This window comes from Saccopteryx leptura, chromosome 4, assembly GCF_036850995.1.
Source record: "Saccopteryx leptura isolate mSacLep1 chromosome 4, mSacLep1_pri_phased_curated, whole genome shotgun sequence".
Classification (NCBI taxonomy): Eukaryota; Metazoa; Chordata; class Mammalia; order Chiroptera; family Emballonuridae; genus Saccopteryx; species Saccopteryx leptura.
Window position 1 is genome coordinate 216,344,872 of NC_089506.1, and position 23,509 is coordinate 216,368,380.

The 23,509-nt window shown below is 45.4% G+C and overlaps 1 protein-coding gene across 4 annotated transcripts in view; it reads right to left on the reverse strand.

Moving 5' to 3' along the window:
- The window catches only part of XPO6 (exportin 6), a 115,839-nt gene that overhangs the window by 24,141 nt on the left and 68,189 nt on the right, over positions 1 to 23,509 (reverse strand). For all 4 annotated transcript variants that reach the window (XM_066383116.1, XM_066383117.1, XM_066383118.1 and 1 more), the window contains 5 exons: positions 20,534 to 20,643; positions 12,261 to 12,369; positions 10,477 to 10,569; positions 9,256 to 9,325; positions 2,007 to 2,166 (listed from right to left, as the gene is read on the reverse strand). In XM_066383116.1, coding sequence (XP_066239213.1) covers positions 2,007 to 2,166; positions 9,256 to 9,325; positions 10,477 to 10,569; positions 12,261 to 12,369; positions 20,534 to 20,643 — 542 coding nt within the window. The remainder of the gene's footprint in view (positions 1 to 2,006; positions 2,167 to 9,255; positions 9,326 to 10,476; positions 10,570 to 12,260; positions 12,370 to 20,533; positions 20,644 to 23,509) is intronic.

Consider the following 23,509-nt stretch of genomic DNA (forward strand, 5'->3'; position numbering starts at 1 on the left):
GATACAGGTGTTACCTGTATAATTTTTCAACTCTGAAGATTTGAAAATATTCATGATAAAATATTAGAATGAGAGGAGGCAAGAGTTTCTAGAATTAAATTGAGGTATTTTTAATTCCAAGAATTACTTCGGGGCAAACTGCTGAACCCACTGCTGTCCAAGGGCTCACTGTACACAAACAAGCATTAAATACAGCAATAACCAGCTCCACTGGGAAATAAAAAACCTCTTTCATTGGAGACAGACATTCCTCTGTGAGTCAAAGGGAAAACACTGGAGACCTGGTCAAGTTCCCTCTGTGTCTTCTCCATATGAAAACTGAGATGGATGCCAGAGACAGCACGTGCTTTTCTCCCTCAACCTGGTAGTGCAGAGCTTCTCAAACTCCCCTGGGCATAAGAGTCAACTGGGGAACTTGTTAAAACGCAAACCCCCTGGTCCTGCCACACACTCTACTGTGCAGTTGTGAGGAGGCTCTAGAAACAGGCATCTCCAAAAAGCAGCCGAGGGCTCTGATACATGTGGACCATACTCTGAAAAATGCTCCTCTCTGGAGTGAAGGAAAACTAAGAGGACTTCCTAAAGAAGCCAGAAGCTTGAGCCACAAATTATTCAGGCCTGGGCAGTAGACAGAAAGGGGCACTTCCAGTCAGTCAAAAAAGTGAGGGCATAAGAGCCACAGGCTCCCAATCTGAAGTTCTAGGAAGGGAGGTGGAGGTGGCGATCACTAGAAATCAAAACACTTACTCTAGGTAAGCAGAGCCCACTGTGTGGGCTGGTGTGTCGCTTTTCACACCGTTCTCCCTTCTTTCCGCCCACACAGTGCAGTGTGCAGTCACTGGCCTGCGGGCATCTACACTCTGTACACAGGGCAGCCACCACCACTGTCCCTCCCCAGAACTTCCCTCACCTTCTCAAACTAAAAACCCCACCCATTAAATAATAGCCCTCCACACCCTCTGCCCCCACCCCTGGCAAACACCAATCACTCTTTCTTCTGCCCCTACAAACTTTACAACTCTAAATACTTCGTGTAAATGGGATCATATAGTATTTTACTTTTTATTGATTGATTTTAGAAAGAGAGGAAGTGGGAAGGAAGGAGTGGGAATTTGTTGTTCCATTTATTTATGGCTGGTGCTTCTAGTATGTGCTCTGACCAGGATCCACCCAATCCACAACCTTGGCATATCCGGAAGATGCTCTAACCAACTGTGTGTCTTAGTAGTTCTATGTGGAGCAGTGTTATTATTAGGTTTGTTTAATGTAACCTATAATTTGAAACACTGCTAATCACTCTGGCTACTAAAATCGTGTAGCCATAACAAAAAGTCTTCTCTCACACCTTATTCCAAATTGAAGACAAAAATAACTAAGTATCTTTAGTACTGAGCCTACAAACTTAATCAGTGCAGAAAAATATATATGTAAGAACCTATAAAACAATTCATAATCTATGATCAATCAACTTACTATGAAATATGACATATACATAAATTTTTTAAATATGGATTTCAGACAGAAATTAATTAATAGGGCTTTCCTATTGTCTCTTTATCCTGCGAGGAAAGACATGAAGACTGACCTCACCTGGTTTCTTCTGAGGCTAATCCTGTGTCTTTATCCACTCCATCTTCAATAAACAACAGAGCGTATTTCCTGCCCGCTCCATGCCAGGCCCTGGCTGAGTGCCTCGCCTCCCCTCGCCTCACCCAGTTCTCCCCATCACCCCAGACGCTGCCCATTCCAGTTTACAGAGGAGGGACCTCAAGTGCAGAGACATCAGGGAATCACCCCACCTTCACCCTGCAGTGCGGGCAGACCTGGGCACACCAGGGACAGAGCAGAAGCCCACTGGCAACATGCTGCCCCTCGCACCTGCAGTGCGGGCAGACCTGGGCACACCAGGGACAGAGCAGAAGCCCACTGGCAACATGCTGCCCCTCGCACAGGAATGTACGAGCGAGCTCCGAAGAGGGAAGGGCTCCACGATGCGACCAGCCTACCTCTCCACGACCGTGAGGGCGTCGCTGAACCGCGCGGCGAACACATCCCCAGTGAAGTACTCGGCCAGGCGGCCCACCGCCTGCAGCAGGGAGCTCAAGTCCCGCAGGGAGCAGTGCAGGCGCCGGCAGTCGTTCTCGGCTGTGATGTTCAACCTGTGTCCTGCAACAGAACACCCACACAGGTTTTGCAGTAAGAATATGCTTTCGTTATCACTGCAGACAACAGCTCACAACAGCTCATCCAGACAATCTACATTTGGCAAAACCAATCCCTGAAACACAGCAACCCCCAGGCTGCTTGCCGGCCCTGAGCAGGGAAACTGGGCCCAGTCTCCACCTACAACCATCCCCACGTGCTCTCCCAGCCACAGGGAGAGACAAACAGCCTGGGGGGTGCTGACTCTGACCGAGCACCTCTCTCATTCCTCTTGACCCTGCAAGGGACTGATGCCTCCAATTTTACATACAAGAGAACACCCCACGGAGGTCCAGTACGTTGCCCAGGGTGGGTCATACTTCCAGGGCAGAGGGGGATCCTAAGCTCAGTCCAAGCAACTTCAAACCCATTTGGCTTCTACCCATGACCCTGTCATGGAATGACATCTCCACAGGATGAGAGGCAAAGAACAGGACACACTCAGCAGTGCACCCCAGAATGGCTGTAGCAATGCAACATGAAACACAGAGCACAGGCCTAGGATTCAGATGACACAGACTCCCTGCCGCTGGCTGGCTCCACGCCTCAGTGCCTTCTAAGTCTCCATCTCCTCATCTTTTAAAATGGAAAAAGATACTACTAACTAATTGACTATTATAAGGGCTAAGTTTTAGAATGCATAAAAAAAACAACCCTGCAAACGATAAACCATTATTTAATATTTGTAATAATTATAAAAAACAAAAAGCTAGTAATTTTCTAAGGCCAAAACTCTTACTTTCAACATGATTTCTTCAAGCTAAGCAAGGAGGATGCAAAGATGAAGGACTAGGCCCTGGCCAGTCAGCTCAGTGGACAGAGCATCAGCCGAGCATGCAGATGTCTAGGTTCAATCCCCAGTCAGGGCACACACAAGAAGCGACCATCTGCTTCTCTTCCCCTCCCTCTCCCCCTTCTCTCTCTCTCCTCCCCTCTCGCAGCCAGTGGCTCAACTGGTTTGAGCATGACCCTGAGTGCTGAGGATGACCCGGGTGGCCGGGTGTCGTCCCCTGAAGGGCGTTGTCAGGTGGATCAGGCTCAGGATGCATGTGGGAGATTATCTCCCCTCCTCCCATTTTTAAAAAAAAAAAGCAAGACAAAAACATCCTCAATTCAGCAACGTCCTTGCCCTTGGGCCCGTCTACCCACAAAGGTCCTCAGAAGACAATAAGAACTGGCAAGCCGAGGAGAGGGGTCTAAGTCTCACAGAGTCCTCCTCCTGCACCAGGACAAGTGACAGAGGAGCCATCGGGGCACCTGCATTCACACAGCTCCCTGGACACTTTCAACCTGCTCGCTCTGCTGCCACTGCAGGTTTTCAGTGTTAGGCGGCAAGAGCCTCTACCGTGACTGTCACCAGCCCTGCCCACGGCACTCCACAAACACTTCCCAGGAGGCCGATCAAAGCACACAGTTCCTGAGGCAAGGTGCACACCCTGCTGGGGCTCCCTCCAGCTACAGGAGGACCCAACACCGACCCCAGGTCTCCCGCAACCCTGCCGTCTCCTACCCTTCCCTCTATCATCAGGACCCACTGCTCGTCCCCCGCAGCCCCAGTGTCGCTGCCTGGACTGTCGCTCCGTCCTCTGCCCGTCCTCTGCCTGCCGTAGCCCTGCCTGCATGCCCCCGCACACCCTCCAGACCCACACACCCGGTCTCTCTACTGGGAGGCCTCCCCTCCCCTCTACACCGAGAACATGCGTCCCTCCAGGGTACCCTGTGCACAGACGGAGATCAACCAATGATTCACACTGCTCACTGTCAAGTCCTTTGTGGTCAGAGGCCACATCAGTGTCACACATGCCTGATCCAGCACAAGTGACCATACATGTATAAATGAGTTCAACACAACAGAACAGAGGGCAAACTAGACAGAGCAGGAGAGGAGTCTCAGGAGCTCCCTCCTCAATGCACTGGGCGACACTTCAGTACTCAAAGGTGACTGTGGGTAAGTGACAGCCGTGCACAGGACACCGGCAAGGCTGGACACCCAGGGAAAAGCAGCAGGTGAAGCAGCAAGTTGATACCTCACATCCTACACTGACTTTTCAGTGATGAGGCTGGGAACAGAGCCTCTGACGGCCCCTAAGGGAGGACAGAGCCTGGGGAAGGGGACGCTTTGGCCAGGGCACTGTTACAGTGGGTCACATCCCAAGGAGCAGAACAACAAAAGGAAGGGACAGCTCAAGGAAAGACCTTACAAGGAGAGAGCAGTGACCAAGGCCAGCTCTGACTAGCTCTCACTCGCTGTCCACCTCTCCTACACTCCACACAGAGATCACAGCCTTGGAGCAGAAAACAGGCCTGTCAGCCCACAGGCGGCCCTGCGAGGCCACAGGGAGGGTTGACCAGAAGAGCAAGCCAGCTCCCACAGTCAGAGCAAGAGGGGGACCATCCCCCGCAGCAGGCCAGACGAGCCATAGGGCTCGGTGGGAAACACGCCTTCTGAAAACTACACCCGGGGAACGGGACGTGGTAGTTAGTGAAACAGGCCCAAAAAGAGACAGGCCAGCTCAATGTTCAAAGAGCCGGGTGGACGGGTTTTGAATTACAGCCCCTCACTCTCCGTATGTACACACTCACTTTCATCTTCCACCAAGCTCTACCCTGTGTTCCAGCTTACTTGTACTTAATAGTGTACCTAGAACTAGGTACCCTTAGGTATACCTAAGAACTAGGTTCTTAAATATTTTAAGCATAAAAGGAAACATCCTCTTTATCTCTTAAAAATCAAATCAAAACACCACCCTAAGTCCAGATGCCATTTGAGTACAATCGTAACAAAGTCCTAAGGTAGCATAGAAGTGACCCTACCCAGGCCTCCTCCTTCCCTGCACCCACACAGACTCCCCCCAGCACTGCCCCGCCCTGCCTGCCCTCCAGCCTCCGCCTGGACACCTCAACTGGTCGCCAAGGAACCCAACGCCTCTTGTGGGAGCTTCCCATCTCTGAACAGCTCGATAATAACAGAGGAGAAATCTGTAGCCCAATTAATTCCTCCCTATAACCCCTAGTCCCACTCCTGAGGACAGAAGAGAAAACAAGCCTAACCTCATGACACCACAATAATCTTGCAGAGATGTGAAGACAGGGGTAACATTCTCGCAAATCTCATCTTGGGGGAAATACACCCCTGGGGATCCTTTCCATTATCCATGTCACCCTCCTCTGAGAATCCTTGCCATCCTGGTCAATTCCCTCTACACCTGCCCTAACTGGTCGAACTAAGAGTAGTACCTACAAAGAATAACAGCTCGTAACACTGCCGTGTGTGTTTTATTAAACCATTAATGTGAACCATATGAAATAGCTGATACCTGACCATTTCTGACCTAACAAAATTGCAATTCTACATAATTCAACATATGTGCCATCTAAGGTGCATACTGATCAAAACCAGCTGATTGTTTCCTGTTCTGTCTGCAAGGCAGACACACACACACAGGCAGTTAAGTGCCACTCATCCAGCTCCCTGCCCCCAGCCTCAAAACCTCCCGTCACCACCAGCACCACCTCCCACATCACACAAGGAGCGCCTCCACTTGAGGAGGCAGCCCACAGTTCCCTCTGTGAAAAGCTGCTCAGGTCCACCCACATTGTCTTCTATTTGGCCTAGGTAAGAATTCTCCCCAATAGCATAGACTAGAGCATCAGCAAAGTGGAACTTTCCGAAGAGAACACTGCTACATAGAGGTTACAGAGAGAAAACATCACAGCCACACTGAAGTCCTGTCTCCCACAAACCAAGTCCCCCCAAAGCTGTCCAGGTGTGCTCTAAGCCACATCCTAAGAACAGCTCCCCAGCAAACCACTGCCCTGGATAAAACACTAATGTGACCTATGTAATTCAGCCTTCTCTTTTAGAAGGGGCTGGGGAGGTGAAGGTGTGAAAATCAGGATTTGCAGTACTCCACCCTGAGAGAACAAACAAGCCATAAATGAACCCCAGCAGAACAAAGACTAGAAGTCCAAAAACCTTAAATACTGTAGACGAAGCAATCTCTTAGGCAGGAAAGTGCACATGGCTAAACAGAAAAGTGAGCAGGGTGACTCCGAGCAGAACTGCCCCCACGAGGGAAGAGCTCAGTGAGCACTGGCACAGCCAAGTACACACGGAACGGACACTTCAAGGTCATACAGGGACACAAGGGGCACAACCACCAGTGAGAGGGTTTCTCAAAGCACAGCTGCGGAAACGGACAGCAAGGGCGAGGCGCCTGAGGGCGCGAGGGCACAGCGTGCCTGGCGGCTGCAGCCACGCTCTGCGGGATCTGACTGAAGAAGTGGCAACAGGAAGAGCAGCCGGAGGAGAGGAAGCACAGGACTCCGTCCGCACAGGCTGCAGGAGCGCCCAGAGGCTGGCTGGGTGTACGCCTATGGAAGGAGCGGCCACCCCGTGGGAAAAGGAGGCGAGGCTGGCTGGTCCAGCACGGTTATCCGAGGGGGAGAACGCCGTGGGAACCAGAGACAGATGTACAGAGTCCCCTTTTTAACAGCTGCTGCAATGGAAACTTGGATTTTCAGTCGCCAAGAAACGGAAGAAGACTGACCTGTGGTGGCGCAGTGGATAAAGTGTCAACCTGGAACACTGAAGCCACCAGTTCGAATCCCTGGGCTTGCCCAGTCAAGGCACATATAGGAAGCAACTACTGTACTAAGAGTAGATGCTTCCCGCTTCTCCCCCTCTTCCTCACTCTCCCTCTCTTTCTCTTTCTCTCTCCTTCCTCCAAAAAAAAATCAATAAATAAAATCTAAAAAAAAATAAATTTAAAAAAAGAAATGGAAGGAATGCTTCATCATGGTTAAGAGGACTCATTTTGAAGCAGGAAGTAGTATTCTCGGCCGGAGCGGCTCTGCCACTGGACTGCACACTAGGCTCAGGCTGGGGACGCGAGGCAGAGGCGGTCTGAAGGGCCGGGCCGGGCGCTCTGTGACAAGGCCAGCAAGCGGCCTCGATGAGGAGGGGTGCGCTTGTGTCACTGAGCAGGACGCTCTCCAGGTCCAGCCACGCTGTCACAAAGGGGGAAATGGCACCCACTGTGTAAATAAATGTCCCACAGCTTCTCTACCCACTCGTCCACGGGGGGCACAGGGGCTGCTCCACCCCTTGGCTTTGTCCACAATGCTGCAATGAGCACAGGGGTGTGTATGTTCTTTCAAATTAGTGTTTTGGGTTTTGAGAAAAATAAAACAAATTATCCTTCTTGAATAAGAAGCTCTCAAATTATCAGTTGTGTCTCCAAAAAAAGGATTTAAGATTCACATGCAGATTTTCACCTAAAGACAAACTCAACATAATGTAAAAAAGTCAACTACAACACTAAAAAGGGAACTTATGGGTCAATTTTTGGGGGAAAAGAGCATATGCTCCATATTTTTATTTTTAAGATCAAGAATAATGTGTTCGGGGTACTGAGTATATTCTAGGAGAGACCACCAGGGCATGAATTTTCCAAGAATGGAATCTGGAAAAGTCCATAGCACCTGCACACAAATGACTTTCATAATGTTGAAGCATATTATAATAGGCATATCTGCTTTGAAAAGTGGCCTTTTTAAAGTTCTGCATCAGATATCCTAATGCTATGTATAGAACCAGAGCCTATTACTTGAGACATGCCAAGTCCCATCAACCTCCTGGGCCCAGTGAATTATCTGGAAGCTAATACAGTCATGGAAACAAGCCATCACAGGCCACCCAGAGGGCAGGCTCAGAAAGAGCCTGCCATGAAAGAGGCCCTGCCATGAGAAACAAGTTCGTCCAGAGGCTGGGCTGCACCTTGAGCAGTTCAGCCCGGGCTGAAAGCGAGTTGGTTACACAACTGTGGCCAGGGCCGGGCATCACTCCTGTAAGGAAAACACTATAAAATGACCATAGGAGAAGGGGGCGGAGGGCACAGGTGTGTTCAGAGTACAATATTAAGTGTCTACTGCTTTCAGCTGACATAATGAATGTTAGAGTTTAGTTAATTTAACTTTTTATCATTCTCCATTATACCATCTTGGGGCTAGCAATAACAAGCTATGTGACTTTGGATAAATTAACATCTCTGAACATCAATTACCTCCTTTGTAAAACAGGGTATCTAGTATTAGTGCTTATACCTCAGAGGGCATGAGAAAATTAAATAAGATAACAAGGCTCTGGCCAGTTGGCTCAGTGAACAGAACATCGGCCCAGCATGCGGAAGCCCTGGGTTCGATCCTCAGGGCACACAAGAGAAGCAACCATCTGCTTCTCTTCCCCTTCCTCCCTCTCCCCGTTCTCTCCCTCTTCTCCTCTCACAGCCAGTGGCTCAACTGGTTTGAGAGTCAGCCCCAGGTGCTGAGGATAGCTCAGATGATTCGCACATGGGCCCCAGACAAGGGCTGCCAGGTAAATCCCAGTCAGGATGCATGTAGGAGTGTCTCTCGATCGCCCCTCCTCTTACTTAGGGAAAAAAAAAAAGGGTAACCTAAGCAAATAATATAGTGCCTGGTATATAATGACTGTTCTACAAATGGAGACTCATTATTACTATTAATAAAATAAAAATAAATGCTAACCCTAAATCCCAAGCAGCTGAAACCTGTAAATGGCAGCCCAGAGCCTTTCCAACAAGCTCTGGCCAGAGCTGCCCACAAACTACGCCCAGCAGGAAAGCTGACATCGCTACTAGCGGCATGCTCCACCACGAGCCTGCCTGTGAAGCTCTATGTCCCAATGGATTCTAAAACCAGAGGAGAGAGCACACATAACAGCAAAGGCCAAGGTCATTTCTTCCTACCATACTTGCTGGTTTTAAGGACATAAAGACATTCTAATTGCTAGGGTTTCAAAGAGCCCTAGCTTCCTGCTCCCAATGATCTCCTCCTTTAGACTACACGCTGACGGCCTGTCTTTGACCCCCCGCGCCCTCTGCACCATGCTTTCTCTGTTTAGAAGAGGGGACATAAAGCAGCAGGGAAGTGGCCGTGGAGAAATCATGTTCTGACAGCAAAGAAGGCAGTAAGTAAATACTAGTCAATTTTTAAAATATTGGTTAAATTAGGAAAAAAAACAAAACAGTTTACCTGACCCTGAAGTAACTACAAACTGCTGTAACCCCAGGTAAACGTCCAAATTGTCCTGAAGAACGGGAAACTAAAAACAAAGAAACAATTAAAACACACACACACACACACACACGAGTTTCAACAGCATTTTACCATTGTAACAGCACAAGTACCCACGGGGTGGGGGGGGGGGGTGCTTTCTTCTAGGAACCTTCCCGTGCCCCTTAGTAGTAGAGGTGGCTCCCACAGCTAAAACCACCAATAAATATTTGAACTAAGAAAGAAAACAGTAAGTTCGATCCTTTTTTAAAACAAAGCAGTGGATGCTGAGTATGACTATTATGTTCCTAAAAGAGGAGGACATCAAGCCCAAAATGATCTGCTCCTTTCGGAGTTCTGAAACTGGCCTCTCTCTGTTCAAGTCCAAGGGAAGCCTCACCCTCAGGGGTAACACAGACAGGCCTTTATTAAAGTGCAGGGCAAAGTGAACGACAGGCCAGATCACTTGGAAGTCACTTTCCCTCACTCGTTTAGCCAACGGGACTATGACCAGAGCTTTTCTTTCTCAACTGCTAACTCACCACTTTTTAAGCTACTAATTCACCATTAAGATAAAACCTTAATGTGACCATTCCCAAGAATGGCAGGTGACAAAACAGCACTCTCCATATGAGAACACAAGATCAGCTGGGACCCTGGAGGGGTACCGTAGTTAGTTCGAGCATCATCCCAGTACACCAAAGTTGTGGGTTTGATCCCCAGTCAGGGCACATACAAGAATCAACCAATGAGTGCATAAATAAGTAGAACAACAAATGATGTTTCCCTCTCTCCCTTCTTCTCTCCCTAAAATTAAAAAAAAAAAAAAGCTAGGTTGTGCGATAAATGCAAAGCTGACCCCAATAAATACCTTGCCTTTGAAGAAAAGATAGGCCTCATGAAATCTTCTCAAGATACAAGTGCCATTTAGTCAATGAAATCAGTCCTCTGACTACAAATTCTAGCACATAAATATATTCAGAAAGTGTCAGCGATTTGCCAAGAGTGAGCATTACAATGGCTAGCTTATCAGCAGTGCGGTTCATGTAAATAAACCTTCTGTTTGGCCTGACCACTTTTGAGCTACTGAGGAAGGCATCAGTCAAGTTCATATTACACACCGGTGAGCAACAAGGCCTTACTACTCATACTATGCACGCAGGGAAATCACAGGCTCTCCACCCTCCGATGGTGAGTTACCAGTGTTGAGAAGGCGTGTGTGGGAAGGAGCTCCATCACTTTGGCCACCACCTCCAAGCTCTGGCGTAAGTACCGCTGCCACTCTGTCTGCTGCTGCAGGGGACACAGAAGGGTCAGCTCTCCCAACAGGCAGAGTCTCGTCATTTTCCCTCCCAGTCTGTCCTCAGCCTCAAGGCCACTCTTAGACATACTATTTTGAAAAAATGGCAAATGATGGAACCAGGTTATTTGGTACTTTAAAAAGGCCAGGCTAAAATATTTTCTAAATCCAATAAATTAATGTCATTAAAAGCTTTTTCCTAAGAAAGCAGATGATCCATGTAGAATGACCTACTTTCCCCAACAGTCATAGGAATACAGAGATAGAAAAGCCACTTGTGAAATGCTTGAGTCCCTTTTACATCATCCCAGCTACAGGAACTGGTCACTCATTGCCTTCGGAGATAGTCCAGTACTATGTTATACAAGCACAACTGACTAATCAATGCCACGTGAAGTATGGTCTACAGACAGGCAGCTCAATGTCCAGACCCTTATCTCCCTCATGCCCAAGATCACTGAGGTTCAAATCCAGGCCATCTGGTTCCCAGTACAGGGCCCTTTCTAACTCAACCATGGCTGCCCTCAGGGCCTGATCTTGCCACAGTCACTGAGTCACTGTTACATTGAAGCCATTCCAGTGACTTGAATATTTTGAAGTGCGTGGCGGTTGAGAAAAAAGAGCTCGCCTGACCAGGTGGTGGCACAGTGGATAGAGCGTTGGACTGGGATGCGGAAGACCCAGGTTCAAGACCCTGAGGTCACCAGCTTGAGCGCGGGCTCACCTGGCTTGAGCAAAAGCTCACCAGCTTGGACACAAGGTCGCTGGCTCAAGCAAGGGGTTACTCGGTCTGCTGAAGGCCTGTGGTCAGGGCACATATGAGAAAGCAATCAATGAACTAAGGTGTCGCAACAAAAAACTAATGATTGATGCTTCTTATCTCTCTCGCTGTTCCTGTCTGTTTGTCCCTCCTTATCCCTCTCTGTAAAAAAAAAAAAAAAAAAAAAAAAAAGAAGAACTCTGGAATTGTGTCCTTAAAGACAATTTCCTTATCAATGTGGGCACACCAGCACCAATCAATTCAAATTTGATTTTAAGAACTACCAGTTTACAAAATAGACTCAGAAGAAATGTCCTTTCATTCTAGCCTTAGCCATTAAGTATCTCTTCAACTATTCCAACCAGCATCTGGGGTGGGGAGTGGGGGCAGAGGCGGGCGCCAGGCAGGGGAAAGGAGAGCAGGTGGGTGTGGAGTTCTTACTAACCCACTTCTCACCATACAGATGTGCTTCCACCTCTAGTCCACAGAGGTGAAAATGCCTGTAAAACTTTACTCGTTTTCTTTTTTACAATTAATGAGGCCAAAGAGATTGGCAGGATATAAATTTCCTTCTTCATTCTTTTAATCATTTTTTTACTTTTCAATTAAGAGTTGACATACAATATTTATTAGTCTCAGCGTGAAACCTAGTGATTAGACATTACATAACTGATCATCCTGATAAGTCTCGTGCCCACCTGACACCATAGTTATCACAATATTATTGACTATACTCCCTTCGCTGTACTTTATATCTCCATGACTATTCTGTATCTACCAACGTGTACTTCTTAATCCTTTCCGTAAGAGTACTCTGGCTTAAAAGTAGTCTCCAGAGCAGAGGGCCGGAAGGCTCCAAGCCTCTGTGCTGCTTCATACCGCACCCAGCTGAGTGACTAGGGCCGGCCCAGGTATGCTGCTTACATCGTCATCCAGAGTCTCGTCATCCAGCTCCTCCAGCTGCGCCTGGTTGTATCTGAACTGGATTCGATTCAACACCTCCGTGAGCAAGAGAACGAGGGCGTCTTCGTACCTACATGGCAGGGAGAGATTCAACACCTGGTGAAAGCAGGTTTTTAGCCTAGAAGTTCAGAAAAGGCCTCCCACAGCACAAACGGAACACTGTGTGCCGAATTCCCACCGCGCAGGCGCACCTGCACCGCTCGGTCTCTGGGCTGGCCAGTGTGCGCAGGAGCGGAGCCGGGGCGGGTGCGTCTCTCTTCCCTTGCGTCCCAGGCACCGTCTTCACGGACTGACCCTTTGACCATTATATAACGTCCTTCTTTGTCTCTGGCAGCAATTTGTCTTCAAATCTATTTTGTCTCATATTTGTATAGTTAACCTGAACCTCTTTTGGTTATGGTTAACATAGAATATATTTTTCTATTCTTTTCATTTCAACCTATCTTTGTCTTTGAAACTAAAGTAAGTCTGTTGTTAACATGTAGTTGAACCATGTTCGTTTTACTCATTCTGCCAATTTCTGCGTTTTAACCAGAATTTAATCCTTTACATTTAATGTAAGCACTAATAGGGAAGGACTTCCTTTTGCTATCTGATTCCTCTAGGTCGTAGCTGTTCTCAATTTCTCCATTTTGCGTTAAATAAGTATTTTCCAGTGTAACATTTTAATTCCCGTCATTTCTTTTACGATATACTTTTGAGTTACTTTCTCAGTGGTTGCCCTGGGGGTTACTGGTACTATACATAAGTATCAACTAATTCAATGATTTACTTATTTAACGACTGTGAGAGGTAAGTGGTATTAATGTTTTTCTCTGATGCAAATACTACACTTGACAGAAGTTAAATGAGTTGCCCAAGGTCACAAAGCTAGCTAATGTGAACCCAGGTCTCTCTTTCTCAAGATCCCGTGTCCTCTCTACACATAAACCACCAAGAGCTTGGAGCCTGCTCCACCCACTCCCCAAAGCCTCCTAGTCCATTTTAAGAACACTTATAACCTAAATAAAGAAACAGGAAAGGCCTGGGGAAACCCTGCCACTTGGATCTGTGTCTAAGAATAATTTCTCTCAGAAACAGCGGGAGCCTAAAGCTTGGATATTGCTCAGACATGATAAGAACATAATTCAGAAGACACCCAGTTACATGCAACAGTTGCTAACACAAGTGCCAACAAACTACTAATTTTCTTTTTTTATTATTTAGAATTATATTCAATGGGGTGACATTGATCAATAAGAGTACACAGGTTTCCGGTGAACATCTCCATGGCATCTGAACTGTTGATTGTGTTGTGTGCCCATCACCCAAAGGCAACTCATTTTTCATCAGCACATATTTGTACCTAACTTTCAAGAACAAATCATGTTGCCTAAATGCTTGCCTGTACTGAAATGCTTCTCAGATAAATTCAGTGATTGCTCCCACTGAACAAGATAAGCCAAAGCTGAAAGGTACCCAATGCCAAGATCAAATATGGTCCATCTAGTCTAAGAATTGTAACTCACGTGATGAGACTCTGTAGAGTCTAAAAGACTACTTAAAAATCCTCCTGAACTGTCCCATTTCAGAGTTTGGTGGGCACAAGAGTTCATTTTTTCTTTTCTTTTTTTTTTTTTTTACAGGGACAGAGAGAGAGAGAGAGAGAGTCAGAGAGAGGGATAGATAGGGACAGACAGACCGGAATGGAGAGAGATGAGAAGCATCAATCATCAGTTTTTCGTTGCGAGACATTAGTTGTTCCTTGATTGCTTTCTCATATGTGCCTTGACCACGGGCCTTCAGCAGACCAAGTAACCCCTTGCTTGAGCCAGCAACCTTGGGTCTAAGCTGGTGAGCTTTTGCTCAAACCAGATGAGCCTGCGCTCAAGCTGGCGACCTCGGGGTCTTGAACCTGAGTCCTCTGCATACCAGTCCGATGCTCTATCCACTGCGCCACCGCCTGGTCAGGCTCATTTTTTCACTAGAGGCAGAAACACTGCCCATACTTTCCCCAACAATCATAAGTCCTTGGTGTTTATAAATGACTTAACAACCTAGATTATACTGGCAACTAAGCACAGCCCAGAAAGGAATACTGGCAGGGAAAATCATTAATAAAACAGGCAACATCTGTGGGAAAAACTGTGAAGAGAATTCAAATCCCACTTTAACAGAGTTCAGAGAAAAGTAGACTCAAACACTTAAGCCTAAAGCTAATATTCACCATTTGCTCAGAACATAAATTCCTTAATTTTTAGAAGTTTCATGCTATAATTTGCTGTGATGAACCAAAACATTTTCACAATTTTGCCAGGAAAGAATATCCACTTCCAGGTCAGAGGACTAATAAAACTTGTCATCTGTCAACTGTCTTGTTGAGGTAAAAAGGGAATTTGAAACTGAAGATATCTAAAGATAAAGCCTATAAAAAGAAGTAATAAAAGTTAAGTGGAGTCCTAAGGATGGGGCCTTAATCCAACAGGACCAGTGTCCTTCTTTAAAGAGGAGTGACAAGAAGGCGTCCTTATGCTCCCCTCCCTCCCCTCGCAAGCACAGGCCACGTGAGGACAGAGAAGACAGCTTCTGCAAGTCAGGAAGACAGTCCTCATCAGAAACCACGTCTGCTAGCCTCCGACTCTGACTTCTGATCTCCAGAATTATGAGAAAATAAATTTCTGTCGTTTAAGCCACCAGCCTATGGTATTCTGTTATGGCAGACCAAGCTGATTAATATAGGAGGTAAATGGTAAGAAAGAAACTTGGAACTTTAAGAATGAGGGAAAAGCAAGAGGAATGCCAAATGTCTGGTTAAATATAATAGACTGTTTCTTTCCAGCTAAGATCTTTAAAATATGAATGATGAATAAAGCAAAAATGGAATTGTCTGATGAGTTTTCAATGTACATAGATGTTAAACATAACAACCTCAATATAAAGAGGGGAGGGTAAAGGATCTATACAGTGCTAAGGTTTCCATGTTACAGTTCAAGTGATAAAATGTTAATGTGCAAAGTTCGGTATGTATATTATAATACCAGAGCACTAAAAAAATCTCCTATGATAAGATCTAGTCACACTCAACAGATAACTGAAAAGGAAAACTAAATTTGTGTGCAACTAACACAGTCTCAAACAAAGCAAAAACGGATAGAACTGAAGAGCCAGACGAACCCACAACCATACTTGGAGTTCACCTCTCTCTAGGAAACTGACAGAGCAGGCTGGATAAAGACAACATGTAGAATATGATCAACCAACCTGACCTGACAACTGACATTTACAAACACTTCCCCCAACAACAGACTACATCCTCTTTTCAAGTGCACAATGAACAATAACCAAGAGGACTAGGTCATAAAATAAACTTTAACAAGTTGAAAAGAACTGAAATCACACAAACTGTAGATCAGTATAAACTATAAAACAGTAACAAGATATAATATATGGGAAATCTCCAAATATTTGAAAATTAAACAAAGAAAAAATTTCAAGAAAACTTTAAAAATACACTAAACAATGAAAAGGAAAATAGAACACACTAAAATCTGATAGATAAAGCTAAAGCACTGCTCAGAGAGAAATTTATAGTTGAAATGTTTAGTTATATATACAACAGAGATAAAACCTACAGACCTGTATGGCTCCAGTCACAGATGTGATTCCAAAAGCATCCCAACTTCTTCAGGAAGTTAAACAAAATTCTACGTTAAGGCAACTACACAGTAGGTGCTCAATAAGTATATGATGGATGAATGAACAAAAAAATAACCACATACGCTAAAAACAGACAAAACTCCAAGTCAGATAATGACAAAGGACTAACACATCATCTTCATAGCTTTCTCGATAATGAAATAACTAAGACCCAGTCACCTGCTCTCTAGGGAAGTCCATGGCAGGAATTAATCTCTCTTAGTAGGAGCTAGATACTAAAGCCCTGATTTAAACCTAGTTAACACCTTTTATCTATTAATGTATCAAAATGTCATGTATCATAATGGCACTTCCTCTTTAATTAGCAGAAAACCCACACAGGAAAAAAGGGGCAGTAATTTTTCTCACGCTCACCCACTTTTGTTTACAGTGCAATCTAGCGTCACCCGGAATCGCTGGCCAGTCTGTGGCCAGCACTTGTCCGTATTCTCATGACAAAGGGTTCACAATGACTCAATAACATTAGGTTGCTTCACTCACTTCAGGTTTCCACATCTTCCTGTAAAAATGAGTTTCTACACAAGTGGCTCCCTTCACATGACAAGCACAAAGAAGAGAGAGTGGGAGAGAGAGCGAGAGAAAAGGGAAGAAAAACCAATACATATTTCACTAAGCACTTACTGTAAGCTGAGGTGTTTTACACACATTGGTTCATTTAATTTTCTCAACAACTTATAAGGTAAGTACAACCATACACAAAGTACAAATGAGGAAAGAGAAATAGAAATTCAGGTCTTTCCACACCACCTCAAAATGGCAAATCTGAACAATGCGCCCCACCCACAATTCTGTTCAGCTGGGTATGTTACAGAACATTACTTATTCAATGAACACTGGGACTCAAGTTCTCTTAAGTCCCCACCGGCTCTGATCAAGAAACTTTTGAGCATTCTAAGCAATGAACATGCAGAGCTCCAATTTCCAAGCTCCAGACCCAAAATTAAATCCATGTACAATTTGTGCTTCTAAATGTGCTGCCTACAATGGCCACCACACTACACTGTTGTGATGAAGTGAAACATTTAAACCACAAGGGACAGGAACTCAGTGCTGCCTCTGTGACTTAACCACACCTACATTTCCCACTTCAGACACTGAGAAAACATTTTTGACTACTTCTTCCTGCAAGATAACTTATTTCTGAAATTCTGACTTCAACCACAAGTGTGATTCCAAATCACCCCAACTTCTTTCAGATGTATTCTCTCAGCTGAAAACTCTTGATCATGTTTATAAGCTCTCAGAGAAAATGAATGTAGTAATTACCAGTAGCCAGTGCCCTTGATCAGATGTTCCTGTAAACAGAGCACTGAAATACTGGGGTCTTTAATGACCTAGAACAGTGGCTGCCAAACTTACAAAACTTTCATTTAAAAACTTTTGAACACACACTTGTATAAATGTCTAGTGTAAAAGGTGACAGATAAAATGGATCAGTTAAAGATGATTTTCCATGCAGTCCCCAGTGGACTACCTTATACACCCTTCTAGGGCAGTCCCCAGTGGACTACCTTATACACCCTTCTAGGGCAGTCCACTGTGGACTACCTTATACACCCTTCTAGGGCAGTCCACTGTGGACTACCTTATACACCCTTCTAGGGCAGGCCACTAACCTAGACCACACAGGGTGTCTGATAGACAAGCAGCTCTTCAGGTGATGGTTACTCATTAACAGCATAAACTGCTGACCAGCTTTGAAGTTGTGGGGTTTGGGTATTTTTGTTTGTTAAAAGCATAAGAAACTTAAGTGTATGTTTCTTTTAAAAAGTCATAAAAATTAGAAAGCATCATCTAGGATGATAATCAAATGACAGAGGAGATAAATTCCTAATATTAAAAGTGGTCAGCCAGAAACACTGACAAATGTGAAATCAGGTGATTTCAGATGATATCAGGTGGCAGGTGCCTGGGCAGGCAGGTCAACATACTATTAAATATACATGAAAGGCCTTTAAATATAAAGACGAAAGGCCGTTAGGCTGTCCAGAGACCCTGTCGCTGAACTCCATGGCCATCACCACAGCCAAATGGCAGCAATGTCATCCATTAGTATGACCGTTTGGGTCATCACTGTGACTGCTTACTGGGTCTCTAATACATGCTAGATGCTGTGCCAGGTATTTTACATACATGATTTTATACAATCCTAACCATCCTTTAAAGCAGACATGCTCATTTTGCAAGCGGAAATGTGGTCACCATATAACCCGACCAAAAGTAACCCTACTTATGAAGCAGAAAATGAATTTAAACTCTACACTACTGCTCTTTCTATTGGCACAATAACTGCAAGTGTATATTTAATAGTAAAAACTGCTAGTAAACAGTGAAAACATATTCTTCATACCCACAGCACACTTGTACTATGCTTTAAAAAGCACTTGCAGTTTAATCATTTCCCCAGTTTATTCTTCTAACAAGCCTAAGAGATATGAAAGAATATCGACCACTAAATACAGCAAAATCAGGCCCAGCCCCAGGACCAAAGGATGATGTGACTGCGGGGCATCCCAGAAAGAGAATTCCGTGGAACGCCTTTCCTGTGAACAATCTCATTTAAACACAATTACATACAGTTGGCAAGTTCACCAAAACCAGGAGCTGCTATTGTGTAACCAGGTTTCCGATACACAAGTGTACTACCCACAACCACACCTGACCTGGCACCACAGCAACGGGATAGCTATTTTGCAATCACAAAAATGTCTGGGAACAAGAGTGAAAATGTTTAAACTTGAAATGCAACTATTGTTTATAATTTTAAAAGCTCAGCAACAGAAAGGGTTGTAGAGGCTGACCCAGTGTCCCCCCCCCACCTCCATTCGACAGCTCAGAGAAAGGGGTGTTCACGGTCTCCACCACCAACCACTAATATCATTTACTGAGCATTTATAATGTGCCAAGCATTCTAGATACCTTAATTAGTTCATTACTTCATTTCTGAAATGAAATACCACCGTGTACAAGAAACAAACTTTCTGCCTGCAAGCTAGAAATGTGAGCTGGAAAAACATGAGGAAGGAAGCATTTCCCTACTTTTCTGTTTTTGTTTTTTCCCCTACTTTCTGATTTTAAAAAGTATAAAAGTGAGGCCCTGGCTGGTTGGCTCAATGGAGAGAGTGTTAGCCTGCTGTTCAGACGTCCTAGATTCGACCCCCGGTCAGGGCACATATAAGAAGCAACCATCTGCTTCTCTTTCCCTCCCCCTCTTGCAGCCAGTGGCTCAACTGGTTCAAGTGTTGGCCCCGGGAGCTGAGAGTTCGGGTGGTCTGAGCATCGGCCATCGGCCCCAGATGGGGTTGCCAGGCGGATCCCAGTCAGAGCGCATGTGGCAGTCGGTCTCACTATCCCCCCTCCTCTCAAATAAATAAATAAATCAGAAAAGGCTAAGAAAACTAAATGATTTTACACATAGGAGGATATAAAACAGACTCATGGACATAAAAGTGAAGTGGTTACAGGGACGAGGAGTAAAGGGACAAATTTGGGTGATGAGCACACAACATATCAACAGTTCAAATGCTATAGAAATTTCACATGAAAACCTAGGTACTCTAATTCAGGGGTCCCCAAACTACGGCCCGCGGGCCACATGCGGCCCCGAGGCCATTTATCCAGCCCCCGCCACACTTCTGGAAGGGGCATCTCTTTCATTGGTGGTCAGTAAGAGGAGCATAGTTCCCATTGGAATACTGGTCAGTTTGTTGATTTAAATTTACTTGTTCTTTATTTTAAATATTGTATTTGTTCCCGTTTTGTTTTTTTTTACTTTAAAATAAGATATGTGCAGTGTGCATAGGGATTTGTTCATAGTTTTTTTTATAGTCCAGCCCTCCAACGGTCTGAGGGACAGTGAACTGGGGCCCCTTTTGTAAAAAGTTTGGGGACCCCTGCTCTAATTGATCAATGTCACCCCATTAAATTTAATTTCTAAATAAAATAAATAAAAATTGAAAAGTACAAAAGTAACTATCTATGGGTTATGGAATTATGGTTAATTTATCTTCTTTATATCCTTCTATCTTTTCCTGGTTTCTAAAATAAGTACTTTTTCATGACAAGTAATTATTACCTTATTCAGGAAATTTTAAACACATACAAAAGGAGTAAGAATATAATGAACCTCGAGTTCCTACCAACTAGATTCAACATTAATCACCAACAAACAGCCAACCCACTGCCCCCGAAACTCCCAGTGATAATTTTAAAGCAAATCCCAGGTGTCACACCATTTCATCCAACAAAAACTGCAGTATGTATCTCTAAAGTAATGCCATTAAAAAGAAAACAACACAAAGCATTATCACACCTAAAAAAATTAACAATACATATTATTTTTTAATCAGAAAAATGTTTTCAGAAAATGAGGTACTAAAAGGAAAAAAGAAGAAGAAAATACTCAATGGCATTACTACCTAAACAGCTTACGTGACTCAGTGTCACCAAAGAGGTCTGGCCACATGGCTGACCCTTCAGGCCGTAAGAAAACCTGGCAAACATGTCTATTTGTAGTCATCAGCGTTTCTGGGGTTTACCTGTTGAGAACTGCTTCCTTGTCTCCCAGACGACTTTTAATTTTACTCGTCAGATAGTCCAAAAAGAGCGTCCAGATATCCAAACAAGAGAAGTAACCTTCATGAGTAGGCTATAGGCAAAAGAAACCCAGACAATGAAGTCACTTAATGCATATACTCTAGCAACACACCCACCAGCTGACTTCTACCAGAATGTTACAGTCGTAAGCCTAGATTATCCTCAACTTTCTGGTAACCACACTGATGCCTCGTAGTCAGTCTTTAAAAGTGGGCCCCGCTGAACCTAACAAGACAAGGGTACCATGGAACACATCATTAGGATGATACTATGTGAGAGAAAAAGAGTTACAAAATAAGCCAAGCGAACACCTATCTTAAAAATCTGAGACTGTGGTGAGGACTCATACATCATCCAATTCAAATCTGTTTTACAAAGAAAGAAATCGAGATCCAGAGATAAGAAGAATTCAGTGCTGGGAGAGGAGCAGGTCCCTTGACCCCCAGCAGGTCTTTCCACTACTTACTTATCACTACAAAACCAAAAATAAGTTTCAGGGCTCCAAAGGTGCCAAGTCCACACATCCGAACGTTAGGAAAGACCGTACAGCAGTCCTCTCGTATAACACTTTGAAAGTGAGCTTGGTAAGCCTGACTCTCAGGCATTATCTCATCTGCAAAGTAGGGCTGTCTAACAGGCGAACAGCAACCTCTAACCCAGTGGGGACGAGGACAGAGGGAGGCGAGGGAACAGTCTCTGCAGGACCCTAGTGCTGGACCATGTGTGTGACTGCACTAACTCCCTCAAGAGCGCTGAGCTTCTACTGCACACAAAAGCCAGGCGTTACTCTCCCAACATCTTGTCCTTCTCAACACAGGGGTGTGGACCCCTGATCCCTTACATACCCACTCAAATTATTGCTACCTACAAGAACTATTTGGTTTTACTTGTGATTGGTGGCAGGATCAGATGTGGAAAGAAATAATACCATCATCTTGGATCAGTTTTCCTTCCATTTCCGATCTACAAGGAAATCCGGAAGGTTACATGGGCATGTATGGCATTTGCCCAGGGAATGCCCAATACTGGGCGGTAGCATGCAGTGGGAGCTCTGTACCCAGAATGAGTCTGAGACAAAAAACTGTAACTTAAAAACCAGCAGACTCCAGCCCTGGCCGGTTGGCTCAGTGGTAGAGCGTCGGCCTGGTGCGCAGGAGTCCCGGGTTCGATTCCCGGCCAGGGCACACAGGAGAAGCACCCATCTGCTTCTCCACCCCTCCCCTGCTCCTCCCTCTCTGTCTCTCTCTTCCCCTCCTGCAGCCAAGGCTCCATTGGAGCAAAGTTGGCTCGGGCACTGAGGATGGCTCCATGGCCTCTGCCTCAGGCGCTAAAATGGCTCTGGTTGCAACAGAGCAACGCCCCAGATGGGCAGAGCATCGCCCCCTGGTGGGCATGCCAGGTGGATCACGGTCGGGCGCATGCGGGAGTCTGTCTGACTGCCTCCCCGTTTCCAACTACAGAAAAATACAAAAATACCAAAAAAAAAAAAAAAAAAAACCCAGCAGACTCCAAGTTCACAGCCTGCCGAGCTAACCAGCTGCAGCTCAACCAGGACCACCGACAGGACCGTGCTCAGAAAACAGACCACTTCCTGTCTCCACTGAACACTTCACAAAACCCAGGATGCCCACGACAGGAAATGAAGCGGACGAATAAGCAGAACAACAGCTGATTAGCCATGTAAAGCAAGATGGACAGCTGGTGGACAGACACTCGACTTGCATAGCCGGGAGCTGTAGCCTTGTCCTGGCTTTGGCCTGCTGAGCTTCCCTTAAGTAAGTCACTCAGCTGTCCTTCCTTGGCTTGAAAACACTCCCAGCCTCTACAAAGAGCGTAACATGGAAGTGCTTATGAAAAAAGCTGCCACGCAAATCCAGGTTTGGTGGCAATATCAAAGTATTTCACACATGTTCCCCATACCTTTGAATTGAAAATTTACTGTGTGTCTCAAGGCTGCAAAAACAGATGGGCAGATAAACCCTCTGCAGGACCTGAAACACTGCCATCCACACCCACACGTGCAGACCCACTGTGAGACTTTGTGCACTGCCCACAGTCTGACCTTTGACAACTGCTGTGGGCACAGATCATTAAAGTCAGAAAGATGATAGACTGACATCACTTTTAAAGTTATCCAACTTTTTAGAACCCTCACAGGCTCATTTTAAAATTGCAGCTGTGCCTGGCCTGTGGTGGCACAGTGGATAAAGCGTCGACCTAGAATGCCAAGGTCGCCAGCTCAAAACCCTGGGTTTGCCCGGTCATGGCACATAGGGGAGTTGATGCTTCCTGCTCCTCCCCCACCCCCTTCTCTCTCTCTCTCCTAAAATGAATAAATAAAATCTTTAAAAAAAAACCCAAGACTGCAGCTGTACTCAGATTTACTCATCAGATTCCAGGGATGATTAATCACTGAAGGTCCTAACAGGTTTCTTTAAGAAACTACTGGTGCCACTCTAATCTCCAAGTGGTTTGCCATGCTTAGTTGTCCTTTGCACTGGTCTATATGATTTGCACAATAGTCTCAGAAACTGCACAGCTGTATTTCTCTTCTCCCCATTTTACAGATAAAGAAGTCAAGGCTTAGCAGTTACCTGCCCAAGGTGACAAGATAAGGAGCAGAAACAGAAATACAGCGTGAATCTTAAGACTCTGGTCCGGAGCCCTCCCCAACCCCCATGCCATACTTTCTTAGAGAGTTTTAGGAAGAAAGGGCAAAATGAAAACTGCAGGAGCAAGAAGGCACTGGTGACAATACAGTAAGAGAAGGAGCCAGGAGACAGAAATCATATGCTAACACGGACACCCAGGGCCTCAGCAAGCAAGGACAGTGACGAGGGAAGCCAACGCTGGGTGAGCACTGGTGGCTGGAGGGACAAAACACTGGGGGAAAAGAATAAAAGAAAGATACTAACATA